Below are 15,192 nucleotides of genomic sequence, written 5' to 3'. Positions count from 1 at the left end.
GTTTTGGGTACCCCATAAGCATGTTCATTCAATGTTGTTCAGCTATAAGTGAGTATTTTTTAAGACATTGTCTAAATGAGTGTTCAACAAATGCTTGGTGAATTTTGAGATTAAAACATGCACTTCCTTAGTAAAACAGCAGATGATGTACATACAGTTTTACTTTATGGTGAATAAATACCTATAATGAGTAAAACAGTATTTTAAATAAGTTTGGCTATAGTCTTAAACCATTGGAATTTCAAAATATTGTTTTAATTCTTTTTCTTCTCTTAACCCCTATAGGAGTTTCAGGGGGAAAATCAATGGATTCAGGAAGCAGTAGGAGTTTGGAGAATACCGTTAAATAGGGTCTATTCTGATTAGCTGGTTCCAAAGATAAACATAAGCAAGAAAATGTCCACTTTAGCAAACTCACCCAGCATCCTGGAAATACCACAAGAGATTAAGAAAAGCTGTGGCGACAAACAGGTGGAAACCACAGTCGACAGAATAAAAATGGCAAAGAGCATCAAAGAAAAACAAAGCAATGATTTAGAGAAACTGGCCTTTAAAAGGAAGGCAGAAGGTGAAGAAAAGCCAGCTGGAAGGAAGGAGGCAAAGATCATGGAACTTGACAGCCCATTGATCACCCTGCCTCTGCCTCACATCCCCTTAAAAAGCATCATGGATGTGGAGGTGAAGCTGGTCTATGTTGATGAAGAGGATGTGAGCTATGAGTTTGTAGAGTCCTTCACATCCACTGGGATTCAGCCAACATGCCAAGAGGCTGAAATAGTAGACCCTTTGCATGGACCTAATTTCAACTTTCTGCCTCAGATTGACAAATGGCTTCAAGTAGCCTTAAAGGACGCCAGCGTGTGCTACAGACAAAAGAAATACGCCGTGGCAGCAGGACAGTTCAGAACAGCACTGGAGGTATGGGATTAAAGACAGATTGGTGAGCGGAGGCTGTGAAATGAACAGGTGTGATTACGCGGAGCAGCTCTGATCATACTGTAATGAATAGTGATCATGGGGTGAAAGTATTGAATGACATGAGGATTATGTGGTTTCCCAGTTTACATAAAGCAAATAAGATATGCCTGCAAATTAAAATGCCTGTGTGCACTTGACATACCTCATGCATTTTCTCTGATAACAAACATTGAATGAATGATAACATATAAAAAGTGCAGTTGGTTTTGTAATTTATACCTATAAAAGCCATAGCGTATTAGTATAGCGGTGGTGGGTAGAATATATATTCTCTAGACATAGGCAGTTAGTAAGTATATGAATTGTCCCCTTTTGATGTAGTCTTCATGATTAAATGTAGCCATCTTTATTTTTTAGTATGGACTGATAATTTATAGATGATACTTATTAAAAACAAAATGACACCATTTTACTTTATTATCAAACTGCACTTTCCTTCCTAGCTTAGTGAGCTTTGTGCAGGCAGGTAAGTCAGTCAATATCCTATATAATCCTATATAATAAAAGACTAATATGCCAAGTGTCCCCACAGGCGGGAGTTTGACCAACCGGGAGTTAGACATGCACTGACCACCAGGGGTGGTGGTGGCAGGCAGTCAGGGGAAGGGAGACCCCAGCCAGCAGTCACTAGGGATGCTACCCGTGCACAAATTTTGTGTTGTTATAAAAGAAATAGCCCACGGACTAAAATGAACTTGAGAATCACCACTAAAACACAAAATAGTGGTAGGAAAATTTGCTTCATCTCTTGACTCACTAATTCTATAAAAGGATCAAAGTGTATAACTACAAATCCCACTGGTCTGGCAATATGGGTAACTACATATTTCATTAACCACAAAAAATATCAATGCATTATCTATATATGCCTGGTGGCCACTGGAGATATTATAAATGAGGCAAGACATGGTTTCTTTCCTTTAGTAGTCTGATGAGGGAGACAAACCAGTAAACAGTTAAGTAGAGGTGGCTTGAAGGAATAGAGACTGATCTGCCATGGGACAGGGGGGATGGTCAGGAGTCAAGTGTGAGATGTTTGTGATGGAGATTTAAAGAGTAAAGTATATCCACTCTTACTTGCAGGTTAAAGTGACTACATCTACAATGAATTATTAATGGACAATACCAGACAATGGTGCCCCTAAATATTTAAAAAGAAACTCTAAGTGCAAAAAGAGAGGCCTGAAGAGAGATGAAAGGATGAGGTGGAGCACAAATAGATGCATCTGTAAATATTTCTGTCCATAAGGGGTTATCTACACAAAGAAGGGAAGAGGGATGGTACTATGTATAAAGTGCCCAAATAATCAAGCTACCCACACAGCACTGAGAGCCCTCTGCTGAGAAAAGGATGTTAAAGAAAGACTTCAGAAAGACCCTTGGGCACTTCTACTAGGGCCATTTTCAGCTGAAATATTTTTTTGTGGGGAGAACAGAAGGCATAGTTAAAGGTGCAGGCAGTCGTAGGGTTACATCGGACTCAATGTACTTCGTTTTGTGGTTACGTCGCCATCTCCCATTTATTTATTTTTTAAAAAGTTCCGTCACTTTGACATATGTACATACGTGCTTTATGTTTTTTATTATTTATTTACCGCAAGTAAAGGTCAGGAATTGTTATAGTCCTTTCAAATATTTTTACTGTTTCACTTCATTACTGCTGTGTATGTGCTCCATGTGAGTGACGTAGGTGCTTATGTAAGTGGGTTCCGACTTACGGAGAAAGTCACCTTACTTCGTGCTGTAGGAACGGATCTCCGATGTAACCCGAGGACCTACTGTATAAATAATCATTTTGTCAATGAAAAAAGAGAGGCATAAATAAGAAAGGATATAAACTTCCAATTAAGCCGAAGTAGACAGAAAAGCTATCTGCATTAACTGGAAGAAACTATCCAGTTTTTCCATAAAACCCAGTGTTCAAAACTGTAACATTTGAATCAGGTTTTAATGATCACAAAACATAATTGTACTAGAAAATGCTTGTGTTCTGACTCTCTCTTATGATACAGTCATTCTCTACCCCCACCCCTCATAACTCTCTCTCTCTCTCTCTCTCTCTCTCTCTCTCTCTGTCTCTCTCTCTCTGCCCACCCTCCACATCCCCCCCACAAAGTTTTAGGAAAGTATTGGATGCTGACACTAATTACTGATAATTAACAAAGGTAATTAATTTGAGACCTAAGCTTAGCTTAGACATCTGGTCTAGCTTTTGTCTCATTATCTTGGGAGTTAACTTTGAAATCTTACCTAGAATGTCTCTTAATAAGCTAAAGCTACTAGGAATAGAAACAATTTTTAATTTCTTTAACCCTTTCTTCTCCTGATTTTAACTTCTCCTAAGTTAAACTTCTTCAATACTGAATGTTCTCAGGTATCGCTTAATCATCTCTCTCTTTTCCTTTGGTCCCACCATGGCTTTGAGTAAGATAGGATGGATGACAAAGACCAAGGCCTAATGATAAGAATCATACCTGAAAGATAGATGCATCAATGACTATTTATTTGAGTGTAAGTTAGGATTAGGTTTGGCTGCAAGTGACAGAAAATCCAAAATAACAGAGTCTACTCTAAAGCAAGAGAGAAGTTTATTTTTCTTTCACATAAATGTAGTTAGAGAAGGGCAGGTATCGTGAGATCATCAGGGTGTCAGATTATATTCTTTAAGATGTGGCTTTGACCTCATGACCTAAAATGCCAGCCCCTATTGTTGTCATTGAATCCACAGTCTAGCGCAGTGATGGCGAACCTATGACATGCGTGTCAAAGGTGACATGCGAACTCATTTTTTGGTTGATTTTTCTTTGTTAAATGGCATTTAAATATATAAAATAAATATCAAAAATATAAATCTTTGTTTTACTCTGGTTGCAAATATCAAAAAATTTCTATATGTGACACTGCACCAGAGTTAAGTTAGGGTTTTTCAAAATGCTAACACGCCGAGCTCAAAAGGTTCGCCATCACTAGTCTTGCCAATCAAAGGGGGGAAAAGGAAGGACTGAGTACGTTGGGTCTCTGTTAGCACACCTCACACAAGTTGCGCACACCATTTCCATTTTTTGTTTCATTGACCCAAATGGAGGAATGTGGCCACCCAAATCTACAAGAGAGACTGAAATATATTGTCTTCATTCCAGATGCTTCTAACATTCAGGTCCTATTACTGAGGAAGAAGGGTAGAACAGATAATACTGAGAGATAACTAGCAAGTTTCCATTACAATGCTTGCTACTTGCGAGGCATTGGAAAACATACAAATGTTTGCCAAATGGGTGTTAAAAAGACAGCTGGTGGGACTATACAGAAACAGAAAAGTAAAAAACCAGGAAAGGCCCTGGACATTTGTAAGTATTTATTAATTGACTTGATAATTTCCAGTGCATCTAATAATCCCTTTAGGAATATTATGCTTATGTGTTAGTTCCCCTGTGCTCTTGACAAAGTATTAACTCATTTTTATGATAAAATTTTATAGTGATTAAGATGAAATGGTATGCAATGATTGAGAAGACAAGAGCTTCCAAAATGCAGTCAACTTTAGTCTTTTAGGATTTCAGAACACAGGAGGCATTTATTAAATGTGCTTAATGAAACTTATTTTGCAATGTTTTCTTTTTACTGTATAAAGTTGAACCAGTTATGTTGGTAAGATTAATCCTGAGATCTGTGACCAACTCATCAATCCTTGTTAAGTTTTATTAAAATCAGTCATTTGCTCTTGTGTTTGTATTCACATCAGGAGTCACACTAGCAGGGCAGAAGGTATAAGCTGAAGGTAAAAATTCATATTAAATTAAACTTTTATGCCTAGATGCTATTCCCTGTAAATTTTTAGAGGAGAAGTATCTATCAATCCCCAGAGGGAAAGTAGGGGAGGGAGGGGGTAAAGGGGAGAGATCAACCAAAGGACTTGTATGCATGCATATAAGCCAAACCAATGGACAAGGACAACAGGGGGATGAGACCATGAGTGGGGGGGGAGGGGCGGGGAGGTTGGGAGTTAAATGGGGAGGGATGAGGACACATTTGTAATACCTTAACCAATAAAGAAATTAAAAAAAAAATAGTAGGGGCTCTCTAGAAGGAAATATATAAGACCCTGGCCCCATGTGGTTGTATTTGCATAGTAGGCAATACACACTACTTTCAATATATTGCTTAGCTGTTAGTAAAAAGAGTAGGAAAAAAACTAATTAATAAACAATCTAGCTTCTCTTTAATAGGAAGAAGAAGAATTATTAATAAAGACCTATAAGAAAACTTGAAGGTTTGGGAATGTACTAATCAGGTTTTTCTTGTCACTTACAGGAAAAACACTCATTATCAAAGGTTCTTCTAAGTTTGTTGCGTGCAACCTAAACAATATCATCATTTCAATCTTACTCATAGGATCTTAGTAGTTAAGAGGCTTCCACCTTTTGAATTAGAATTAAATCTATACACACTCTTCAAAATTCACAGCCTCAAACAGTCCCATTGATCCAGCTTATCCTTTACCAAATGGAACTTTCAATTCTGATTTCATCACATAGGAATCCCTTAAAGCAGTGGTCGCTAACCGGTGATCCGTGAGGTCCGAAAGGTTGACCGCTGGCTTAAGGAAACCTTTGGAGCAGCATTCAACAACTGGTTGTCCATGGACCACTGATGGTCCGTGAGGTCAGAAAGGTTGGCAACCGCTGCCTTAAAGTATTTATCTTTTAAAAAAAAATATATGTTGGTGCGTCAGTCACTGATCTGTGAAGTTAGAGTAATAACTCACATTTATGGAGCTCTATCTACAGGTCAGATGTCACTGTATTTTACATTTATTATTCCACTAGAGGCCCGGTGCATGGATTCGTGCACCGTTGGGGTCCCTCGACCTGGCTTGCACCCTCTCACAGTCCAGGACCCCTCGGGGGATGTCGGACTGCCAGTTTCAGCCTTATCCCCACAGGCCAGGCTGAGGAACCCCACCACTACATGAATCTGTGCACTGGGCCTCTAGTATGCATATAAGATCTTTGGTTAATTTCTTCCTGCCCTCCCCTCTCTCCTCTTCCCTCTGTGATTCATCAGTCTGTTCCATGTTTCCATGCCTGTGCATTGAGCGTCTGCCCCCGTTGGTCAGTGCGCATCATAGCTATTGGTCGAATGGTCGCTTAGGCTTTTATATATATAGATTTTATTCTCACAACAAGCTTATGAGATGAGACAATTATTCTTGTGTTACTAATGAGAAAACTAAGGAAGAGACAAGTTAAGGAACTTCCTCAAGGGTCAACAGCTAGAAGCAGTAGAGCCAGGAGCTAACCAGGGTGATGTGGCTCAGAGCTCACCAGCTCAGCCACTATGCCTGTGCCACTCTAAGCGTGACTTTGTTGGAAAAACAGAATTTTGGACTGGGCCCTACCTGCAGAATCAGGATCTGCATTATAACAAGATCCCAAGTGGTCTCTGTGCACATTGCAGTTTGAGGAGCATGGCACTCTGTAATATGCCCACATGGAACAGATTTGCCCTCCAATTATAACTTTGCAGCTGGGTCCCTCATTTAAAATGCTCTATGCCTCTCACTAATTTCTGAGGAAATAATTCCCTCTTAGGCAGTTTTTTCTACATGAATGGTTTAGAATTTTGGGGTTTCAAGGACCCATAATTTTTTTATTAAATTTAAGGAGGAGGGTTGCTGTTGTATTTGTAAGAACATTACAAAAGTTACCATCTATTAGCGTCATTACTTCATAATAAAAATATGGAGTAATTTAAGGCCAATAAGGTAAAAAGAAAATAGAAAGAGCATATTCTCCAGAAGAAGGATTTTGTAGATTCCATTTTAATTTGATGAAAAGTTGACTAAATTGTCTTTACTTTTTATTTCCCCTTGGAGATCAGTAAGGCATCAGTCTGAGAACCAGCTTGTGGGAATCACTGTTCTAGAACACATTCCCTTTATGGTAAACGTTAGGTATCCAGGACGAGTGAACCTGCACAGAGCCTTCTTATGAGATTACTTTCCAGGGTAATGGAATTTGGTATGAGGCAGGTCCATTTTGGAGCCCATCCAAGGGGGCTTATTTAATGAAGTAGCAAAGATATCTCATTACGGGGCAGCCTCACCTATAATTGCTCTGCCGAGAATAATTCGGTAGCAAATCTCTAGGGCATGAAAATGTGGACATCCCAGAAAGCTTAATTTAAATGGATTCTAACACAGATAGTTCTTAGTGCAACATGATCAAGAAATCAAGAGCTCACCAAATTTTCTGAGTCCCTGAGCTGTCTTTTTACCCCTCTGTGGCTTTGCATGTGGATTCAGTATGCGCTTCTTAAGTCCTGCTGGGGTCCGGGCCCTTTTCTTCAGATAAGCATCACAGTAACCCTCAAAGACAGTGCCCCCCTTTTACAGAAAAATAAGCTGATGCTCTAAAATGTCTTTTTTTTTTAAAGCAACAACTTAAAGTGCCACAGCTAGTTTGTGGCAAGGCTGAGACTAAATTGAGGTGCCCGTTCACATCTAGAATTCTTACAGTATTACTTTTCTTTTTTTTTTAAATATATTTTATTGATTTTTTACAGAGAGGAAGGAAGAGAGATAGAGAGTTAGAAACATTGATAAGAGAGAAACATCGATCAGCTGCCTCCTGCACATCTTGCACTGGGGATGTGCCCGCAACCCAGGTACATGCCCTTGACTGGAATCGAACCTGGGACCTTTCAGTCCACAAGCCGATGCTCTATCCACTGAGCCAAACCGGTTTCGGCCAGTATTACTTTTCATACGTTAGAGTGTGTAATAATTGCATCGGAATATTGTTAAATATGCAGATTCTGATGGGTTCGGTCTGTGATGGGAAATCAGATACCTCATTCCAAATAATCTCCCCAAATACGCTCATGCTACTAGTCCAGGGATGACTCTGAGTAGCAAGAATTTGTGTCATACCACTGTAAGTACTTCCATATAATACTTAGCTCACTCAGCCCTGGGTGGCCACATGGGCCCAGAGCGGTGTTGGACAGAGCACCAAATTTTGCATTAGATTATCTGTGTTTCACATGGCTTCAACTTTAAACAACTTGCTTAACCCCTCAGAACACAATTAAGTAGGAATGATAATAACTGTTGACCAACAGCAAGGATTGCTTGTTGAAAAGCAAGATGAACTCTAAATTAATTGTCATTATACCCCATTTCTTTGTATTATTTAGAATGAAACTTTAGCACTCTCAAGGATTTTCCCCAATTTGTTGTTTATCGTCATTGTTTTAATCCATATCTGTTTTCCCCTTTGATTAATATTAAAAATGTGTCATTTTTTAGATACTTGAAATTCAATCAGAGCAAAGGGTCAAAATCATGCATTGCTTTCTACTCTATCAATTATCTAAATCAAACACTACTTAGAACTATTAAGTGCTTTTGATAAAAATACAAGCTTTCATTTTAATGTACAAATTGTTGTGCTAGAAATAGTTCATTTTGTCTTAGTTATCAGGTACAAAATTAAACATTTTAGATTTTAACTTGATTGTTTCCATCTTAGTTCTACCCAGGGACACCAGAACTACTAAGTTTTTAATGATAAACGTGATCGTTTTAATGCTGGCAAACTTACACAGCAGAAAAATACAAAATGGATGTCTCTCATAACCTCAACAATGAAATAGTAAAATTAGATATATCCCTATAATTAAATACTAGATAAAACAAATCTCTAGAAAAACAGAATTTGCCATTATAAGAAAAAAGTGTATTGATACCCCTAATATTTACCAGCTGTTTCAGCCTGACAGAGAGCTGGATGCAGGGGCTCCAGACATAAATAAAACCTGGTCCCTGCCCTCAAGGAGTCAGAGATTAGAGACAAGGAATGGTGTCACTGCCTGTGTGCCAATACTTCATTTGCATTTTCAGGTTATGTATTTTTTTCTTTCTTAATTTAGTGTGTTGGTATCATTTATATCTCAAAATACTTTTTTTCTTAAATGTGTCCTTTAAGTGGACATTGAAAAGGACGTCACTGTGATTTCATTAACTCCAGTGACCATCGTCCTGACCCCCGTGGAATCTAAAATATTTAAGATACACAAAGGAGACTTGATTTTTGGTTAAAGGAACTTATTTAACAATATTTTTCAGGCTAAGTATTGTTAAAAGGAGGTGGGAGATGGGAAGAATGTCTAAGGTGATTCCTCAATGTGATGGGTCCTTGTTACTATTGAGGCTTTCTATCCAAATGACTGGGATCTGACTCATCTGACTCCCGTTAAACCCTCTCCCTATCCTGCACTTGAGCAGTCATTGATTGAAACAGAAAAAAAAGCAATAATTCTTGTGTGTGCTCAGCACCCATAACATGGGGGAGGAGGAGTTGTGGGGTTGGGTGTGGGAGAAACAAAAGTCAGGGAAGAGTGGAAAAGGGGGGTCACTGAAGGTTACAAGGCAGGCACTGACTATCTCAAGGAGTACTGAGTTGCCCATAGAGGTAAAGTGTGGGAGAGGGGTGAGTAGAAGAATTTTCAAGAAATAAGACTATACACTATAATTTGTATCACTGTACAAATGAAAGAATTACATTTTATGAAATTCATAGATTCCTGACATAATTACAGTCACCTAGGGGAAGTATTAAATTTTACTAGAATGGAAGCCCAAATTTTCTCTCGTAGAGTCTGATACAATTGTCTGGGGTTCAGACAATGACCATGCCTGGGGCACTGGTATATTTAAGTTTCTAGGTCATTTTATGGAGCAGCTAACAGTTGAGAACTGCTAGCATAGAAGATGCTCATCACTTCCTTCTCTTTTAAAATCACCTACAACTGGTATTATCCCACATATGCCTTTTTAAAGAGAATTAAGAGAACTAATACCTAAACATTCTAAAGCTATTAAAGATATCAAGAAAGCCAGAAGCAGAGGTGAAATTGGAAAGGGAAGAAGTGGGGCCCTGGCTGGGTAGCTCAGTTGGTTAGACCATCGTCCCAATATGCCAAGGTTGCAGGTTCGATGCAATCAAATGCATAAATAAGAGGAACAACAAAGCGTTCTCTCTCTCTCTCTCTCTCTCTCTCTCTCTCTCTCTCTCTCTCTCTCTCTCTCATTAATAAAAATGTATTTTAAAAATGAAAGAGAAGACGTGGGCACAGTGTCCAAAATATTTACTTTGAAAAGAAGGGGAAAATGAAGAGTGATGGGTTTATTTTCACTTTGTAAAAGAATATGTACACTGAACATGATGATATTGGAAATGCCCATAAAGAGCAAGAATGAAAGTAATTTAATGGTGATTGGCAGTGTGAGATCTCCAGGGAAGAATGAAAGTAGCAGGGTCTGAAGATAGAAGGAAAGGGTTAGATTGAACACATGGAACCTGATCCACTGAGAATCAGGGAGGGAGACTTTGTATGGGTAGAGGGTAAGTTAAGAGAATCCTTAGCTTAGAATTTTTAATTGAATTGGAAGCAGTTTAGGAATTTAGACTTGAAACCAAAAACTGGACAGACAACAGAGACAAATTAGAGAGGACTGAATAGGATTAAGGCAGAGACTCTCTAAGGAGAGGGACCAGGAATCTATGACAGTAACAAGCTACAAAGTTATATGATTTTCTACAATGTGTCTCTGAGAATCCAAAAGTTTGGAATGACTGGACTTAAGGTTTTAATGAGAAGGATGAGAGGGCAAAACTACAGGGTGTCCCCCAAAAATGTATAGACACTTTAACAGCTGGTAGCTGTTAAATGAGAATGAAATGTATTTTAATAAACACTGCCTTTATACTTAATCAAAGTGTGTGTGTACATTTGGGGGCACATTCTACACTGTCTTAAATGTAGAAAGAGTGGTTATAATGGTGGAGTGTGGGTCTGGGCTGGGTAGGAAAGGACAGAAGAGAGTCATCAGGCTGAGAGGACATGGCGCTTCAGGGATGAAAGACTACAGGACTGAGTATAAGGAGGTGAATGAGCTGAAAGGCTAGGTTTGGTCAAGAAGTAGTACTGGAGTATAAGATTTGAGATGTTAAATTCCATGGGATGTGGTTGCTAAATTAGAAAAAATTGATGAGTTACAGGGTTAAAAAAAACAGAAACGTGAGAGGCCAGGTTACTAGTGGATGACTGCCGAATCCTGCACAGTGGATATCTGAAGTCACTCAGGACAATCCTGGGGCAAAGAGCAAAGAGGACCAATGTCTAGGTGTCAACGTTTAGTGAGTGTGGGGAAACCTCAGAGGTCTGGTAAACGACACAGTGAGGGTAGAACAGCTAGAGGACAGTGTTCTGCAATAACGTGCTAAGGGACAGGAAGGACAAAAACCTCCCTGTGACAGAGGCTGTAAGGAACGTGGGCTTCTTGGAAGGTGAGCTTAAATTGAAGAATGTGGAGAGAATATTCAACCTCTTGATTAACTAAATGTGGTAATTGGTTTACCAGGACAATGGGAGGGATCATGCATGATAGTGGAAGCTGTGGAGGGCAGAGTTCAGAGGGAAACCACAGAGCACAATAGCAATGAAATTTTGGGAATGTCTTGTTTAAAGAAGGGTTGAACATGCTTGGGGTGGCAAGTATCACTTTTCCCTCTCCTCCATCCTGAAGGGTCAGTAGTCTAGCCCAGGTGAAGGTCATATGTCATCCACCTGGGCTCCGGCTTCTTAGAAAGCTCAGCAAGCCTTGGTCTGAAAGGGGAAAAGATGAACGAGGTTTCCATACACAGCAAAAATAATTTCCTTTTTCTTGGTCATTGTGCCCCTTTTTTCTATGTATGTACAGCACTGATCAAAAAAACATCACAGGTTGTTACAATTAAGTAAACTGGTACAATGATAAATTGATTTTAGAATACACCTATAAAGTTAGTCAGCGAGGTTGTTTGTATATTTTGGCATGTTCATTTATATTTATTGGATTTTCCTCTTGTTTTTAATATTTGAAATATTACTGAATAATTGTTTATGACTAGCCAGGAGGAAACATATCAATACATATAGTGGTAATCACATCTTTTTAATGAAAGAAACATCAGCCTAATTTACTTTGAGTGTTTAAAAATTAATTTTAAATATTGATAAATAATAATTCTCAGTGGCTTTGTTACCATACTGTGTATGTGCGTTCTTTGTGTGCTCTGTGCCTTTGGGACACTCTATTTGGGGTGTTTCCCAGAGCCAGCTTTTAGATAACAGTGATAATTATTTGTTGCCATGCAAAGTTTTAAACAAAACAAATAAGTGTTTTTATATATTAAGCAAAATGGTGAAAAATGAAAATTAAAGAAATAATCATTATTCTCACTTGCCAAAGCCCTAATAATGTGTAAATGTCAAAAGCCAGTCACTTCACACCAGTTAATTCTTTTGTTTTTATTTTAATCATTTTATAACTTTAAAAGTTTACTCATCAGCAGACCAAATTAAGATGCCCGCGATAGTTTAAAGTAGCCCAAGACTGATACTAATCTCAAATTAGGAATAAAAGGAATGTCTTACCATTTGTATGGGTTATGAGAACAGCAATCAAATAGCCACTTAAGCAAAAGAAGTAAGTAAAATATTATGCTCTCCAACACGGGGAACATATGTCATCGCAGAGCACAGGAAGCTAGCGCTGGCACTGGGGCCTGCTCAACATTTCTGGCTCCCACGGAGAGTTTTTTTTTCACAGATACTTTAAACTGAGTTATTGTACATTTCCCTCCACCGTAGTGTCATGAACACTGAGGGTGCATTCTAAAGCAGGTCCCAACTGCTAAGTGATGGATTTAGGCAGAGTTCTCAGAGGGGGCGTCCAGAGAACACAAGCTTCCACATGGGGATGTCCATTTAAGGCATCACACAGTTGCTGCCACCGCCACTTGTTAATTTAGGCTGTCAAAAGAGGAATATGAAGAAAGGAAAACGAATGCCAAGAGACTTAGCTGAAGCTAGAGGGAGGTGTAGGTGGCTATGATGGGTTTTTGACCTCAACTTCAGAGCGTCCTGATGACAGTAACACGCACAGTGGAATCCTCAGCTCACTTGTCAGCTCACCCACGCACAGCGTTGACTATCACAAGTGGGAGCTGTTCTGTGCCACTCACTGCTTTTGTTTTACATATTTTAAATGTATCGCTTAGTTTTGTATAGGTAATATGTTCATACAGTTCAAAATTCAAGAGGTACAAAATGGTATGCAGTAAAAGTCTCCTTTCCACCCCAATCCTGCAGCCACTTGGTTGCCCTCTAAATGGGCAACCATTGTTTATCTTCCAAGTTGATAAATATAAGCAATATGTTAGTAATAGTCTTTCTGTAGCTTGATTTTTTTACATCAAAATATGTCTTGAGAGTTATTCTCTAGCAGTGTTTATAATATTTCTCCTGTTGTTGTTTTTATTGCATAATATTCCACTATATGGGGGGGGGGGGGGGGAGACAGGATTTCAGTATTTTCTTCATAGGAATTGTGCTGTAATCAATACCTTGTATACATGTCATTTTTCAGGAATGCAAGCCTTGCCTTAAATCAAATTCTAAGAGTTTTACACATTTCAAACTTTAATAGACATTACCAAGTTACCAACCTGTCAGGCATTAGAACCTATTTTCTTTCCCTCTCACCAAAACAGTGTATTATCAAAGTTGTTTATCTTTTCCAAAATTAAAAAAAAAATCAGAGCATAAGACAAATTTTCATGTATCTTCTTATGAGTAAGTTGAGCATTTTCCCCTATATTTTAAGAGCCATTAACATTTACTTTTTCCTGTATATTTCCATGTATATTGCTTCACCGCAAGTTCCTAATGAGTTGTTCGTGTTTTTCTTAGGAGTACAGTGGTTTTAAATTCAAAACATGTTTGAAAAGTTCCTTTGGGGAAAATACTTTTTTTCTATATAATTCCAGTAAATTTCTGCAGAGTAGAAGAAAACTTACCCTTTTAATTTGTGTTAGGTTGTAAACTTGTATTAGAACCCAATTACCATACTTTAGTAGTGCCAGGCTGACCAGGGCAGCCATACCTTACAGTGTGCGGTAAATGTCTGTAAAGTGAAGTGCATGCTTATATTTTCAAGAAATTGGATGGTAGTTAAGCAATAACATTTAGAAAAAAAAACCTCTAATCTATAAAAATCAGAAAAACCTTTATTAGCAGTAAAGTTCTTGTACAAGAACATTATTTCTCACACATTAGGAGATTGTAAAACCTTTGGCAATTTAGGAACTTTATTTGAGATTGTAACATTTTAACTTTTGGTATTGCTTTTAATGTGCCAAGTCCAGCATTGTCATTTCTCCTAGAAATCCTGAGAGGGAAAATATGGTAGAGGTTAATAGCTAGCTAAAGGTAGATTTCACCAGACTGTTCCTCTAATGATGTGTTTTATAGGTAGCATATGGTAGCATAGTTATGTTAACTCTGGGTGAATTTTTCCTTATGAACTTTTGTTGAAAGTTCTACATTTTGATTAGTGTCTGGTATGAACCATTGCTTTCAAGTAGGAAAATTATTTGCTCTATCCTACTACATATTTACTATAGAACAAGAAATATAGAGATTGTCCATAAGGGCTAAGTCAACCATGATACCCAACTTGGAATTCTCTCTAACTAGTGGCAGTGATTTGAGAGAAACTCTATTTTTCTCCCATGACATCAGAAGATCAGTGCTGAACTTTGAGTATCAGTTGCCTCCAGTAATACTGTGTGTGTGTGTGCGCGCGCGCGCGCGTGTTTTTCTATTTTAACATATCTATCTTGTACTGGTTCTGTTTTTCTGGAGTTCCCTGACTAATACAGCAGTGAATCAAAGAGAGACAATTTTTTTCTTTATTGTTTAAAATATTACATAAGTCTCCTTCCGCCCCCCCCCCATCAACCCCTCCCCAGCTACTCCCATCCCCCAGGACAAGCCCCCATTGCTCCAATGTCTGTGTCCATTGGTTATGCTAATATGCTTGCATGTAAGTCCTTTGGTTGATCTCTTATCCACACACACACACTCCCCTGCCTTCCCTCTGAAGTTGGACTGTTTGTTTGCTGTTTCTCTGTCTCTGTATTTTTGCTCATTAGTTTATTCCACAAATGAGTGAGATCATGTGATATTTACCTTTCTCCGACTCGCTTATTTTGCTTAGCATAATGCTCTCTACGTCCATCCATGCTGTTGCAAATGATAGAAGATCCTTCTTTTTTTATAGCAGTGTAGTATTCCATTGTGTACATGTACCAAGTTTTTTAATCT

At 38.5% G+C, this 15,192-nt stretch overlaps 1 protein-coding gene and 1 long non-coding RNA gene across 2 annotated transcripts in view; both read left to right on the top strand.

Annotated features, from left to right (window-relative positions):
- The first annotated feature begins 285 nt into the window (after positions 1-285).
- The window catches only part of SPATA16 (spermatogenesis associated 16), a 234,774-nt gene continuing 219,867 nt past the window's right edge, over positions 286-15,192 (top strand). The window contains exon 1 of the mRNA XM_006764120.2: positions 286-918. Within this exon, the coding sequence (XP_006764183.2) occupies positions 397-918 (522 nt within the window). The 5' untranslated portion in view covers positions 286-396. The remainder of the gene's footprint in view (positions 919-15,192) is intronic.
- On the top strand, positions 2,644-5,664 carry LOC107183139. The gene is made up of 3 exons (XR_001513910.1): positions 2,644-2,655; positions 3,563-3,564; positions 5,595-5,664. It is a non-coding gene; the product is annotated as an uncharacterized LOC107183139 (long non-coding RNA).

The sequence above is a fragment of the Myotis davidii genome, unplaced genomic scaffold (assembly GCF_000327345.1).
Source record: "Myotis davidii unplaced genomic scaffold, ASM32734v1 scaffold115, whole genome shotgun sequence".
Lineage (NCBI taxonomy): Eukaryota > Metazoa > Chordata > Mammalia > Chiroptera > Vespertilionidae > Myotis > Myotis davidii.
This window is presented reverse-complemented; position numbering and strand designations above follow the sequence as displayed.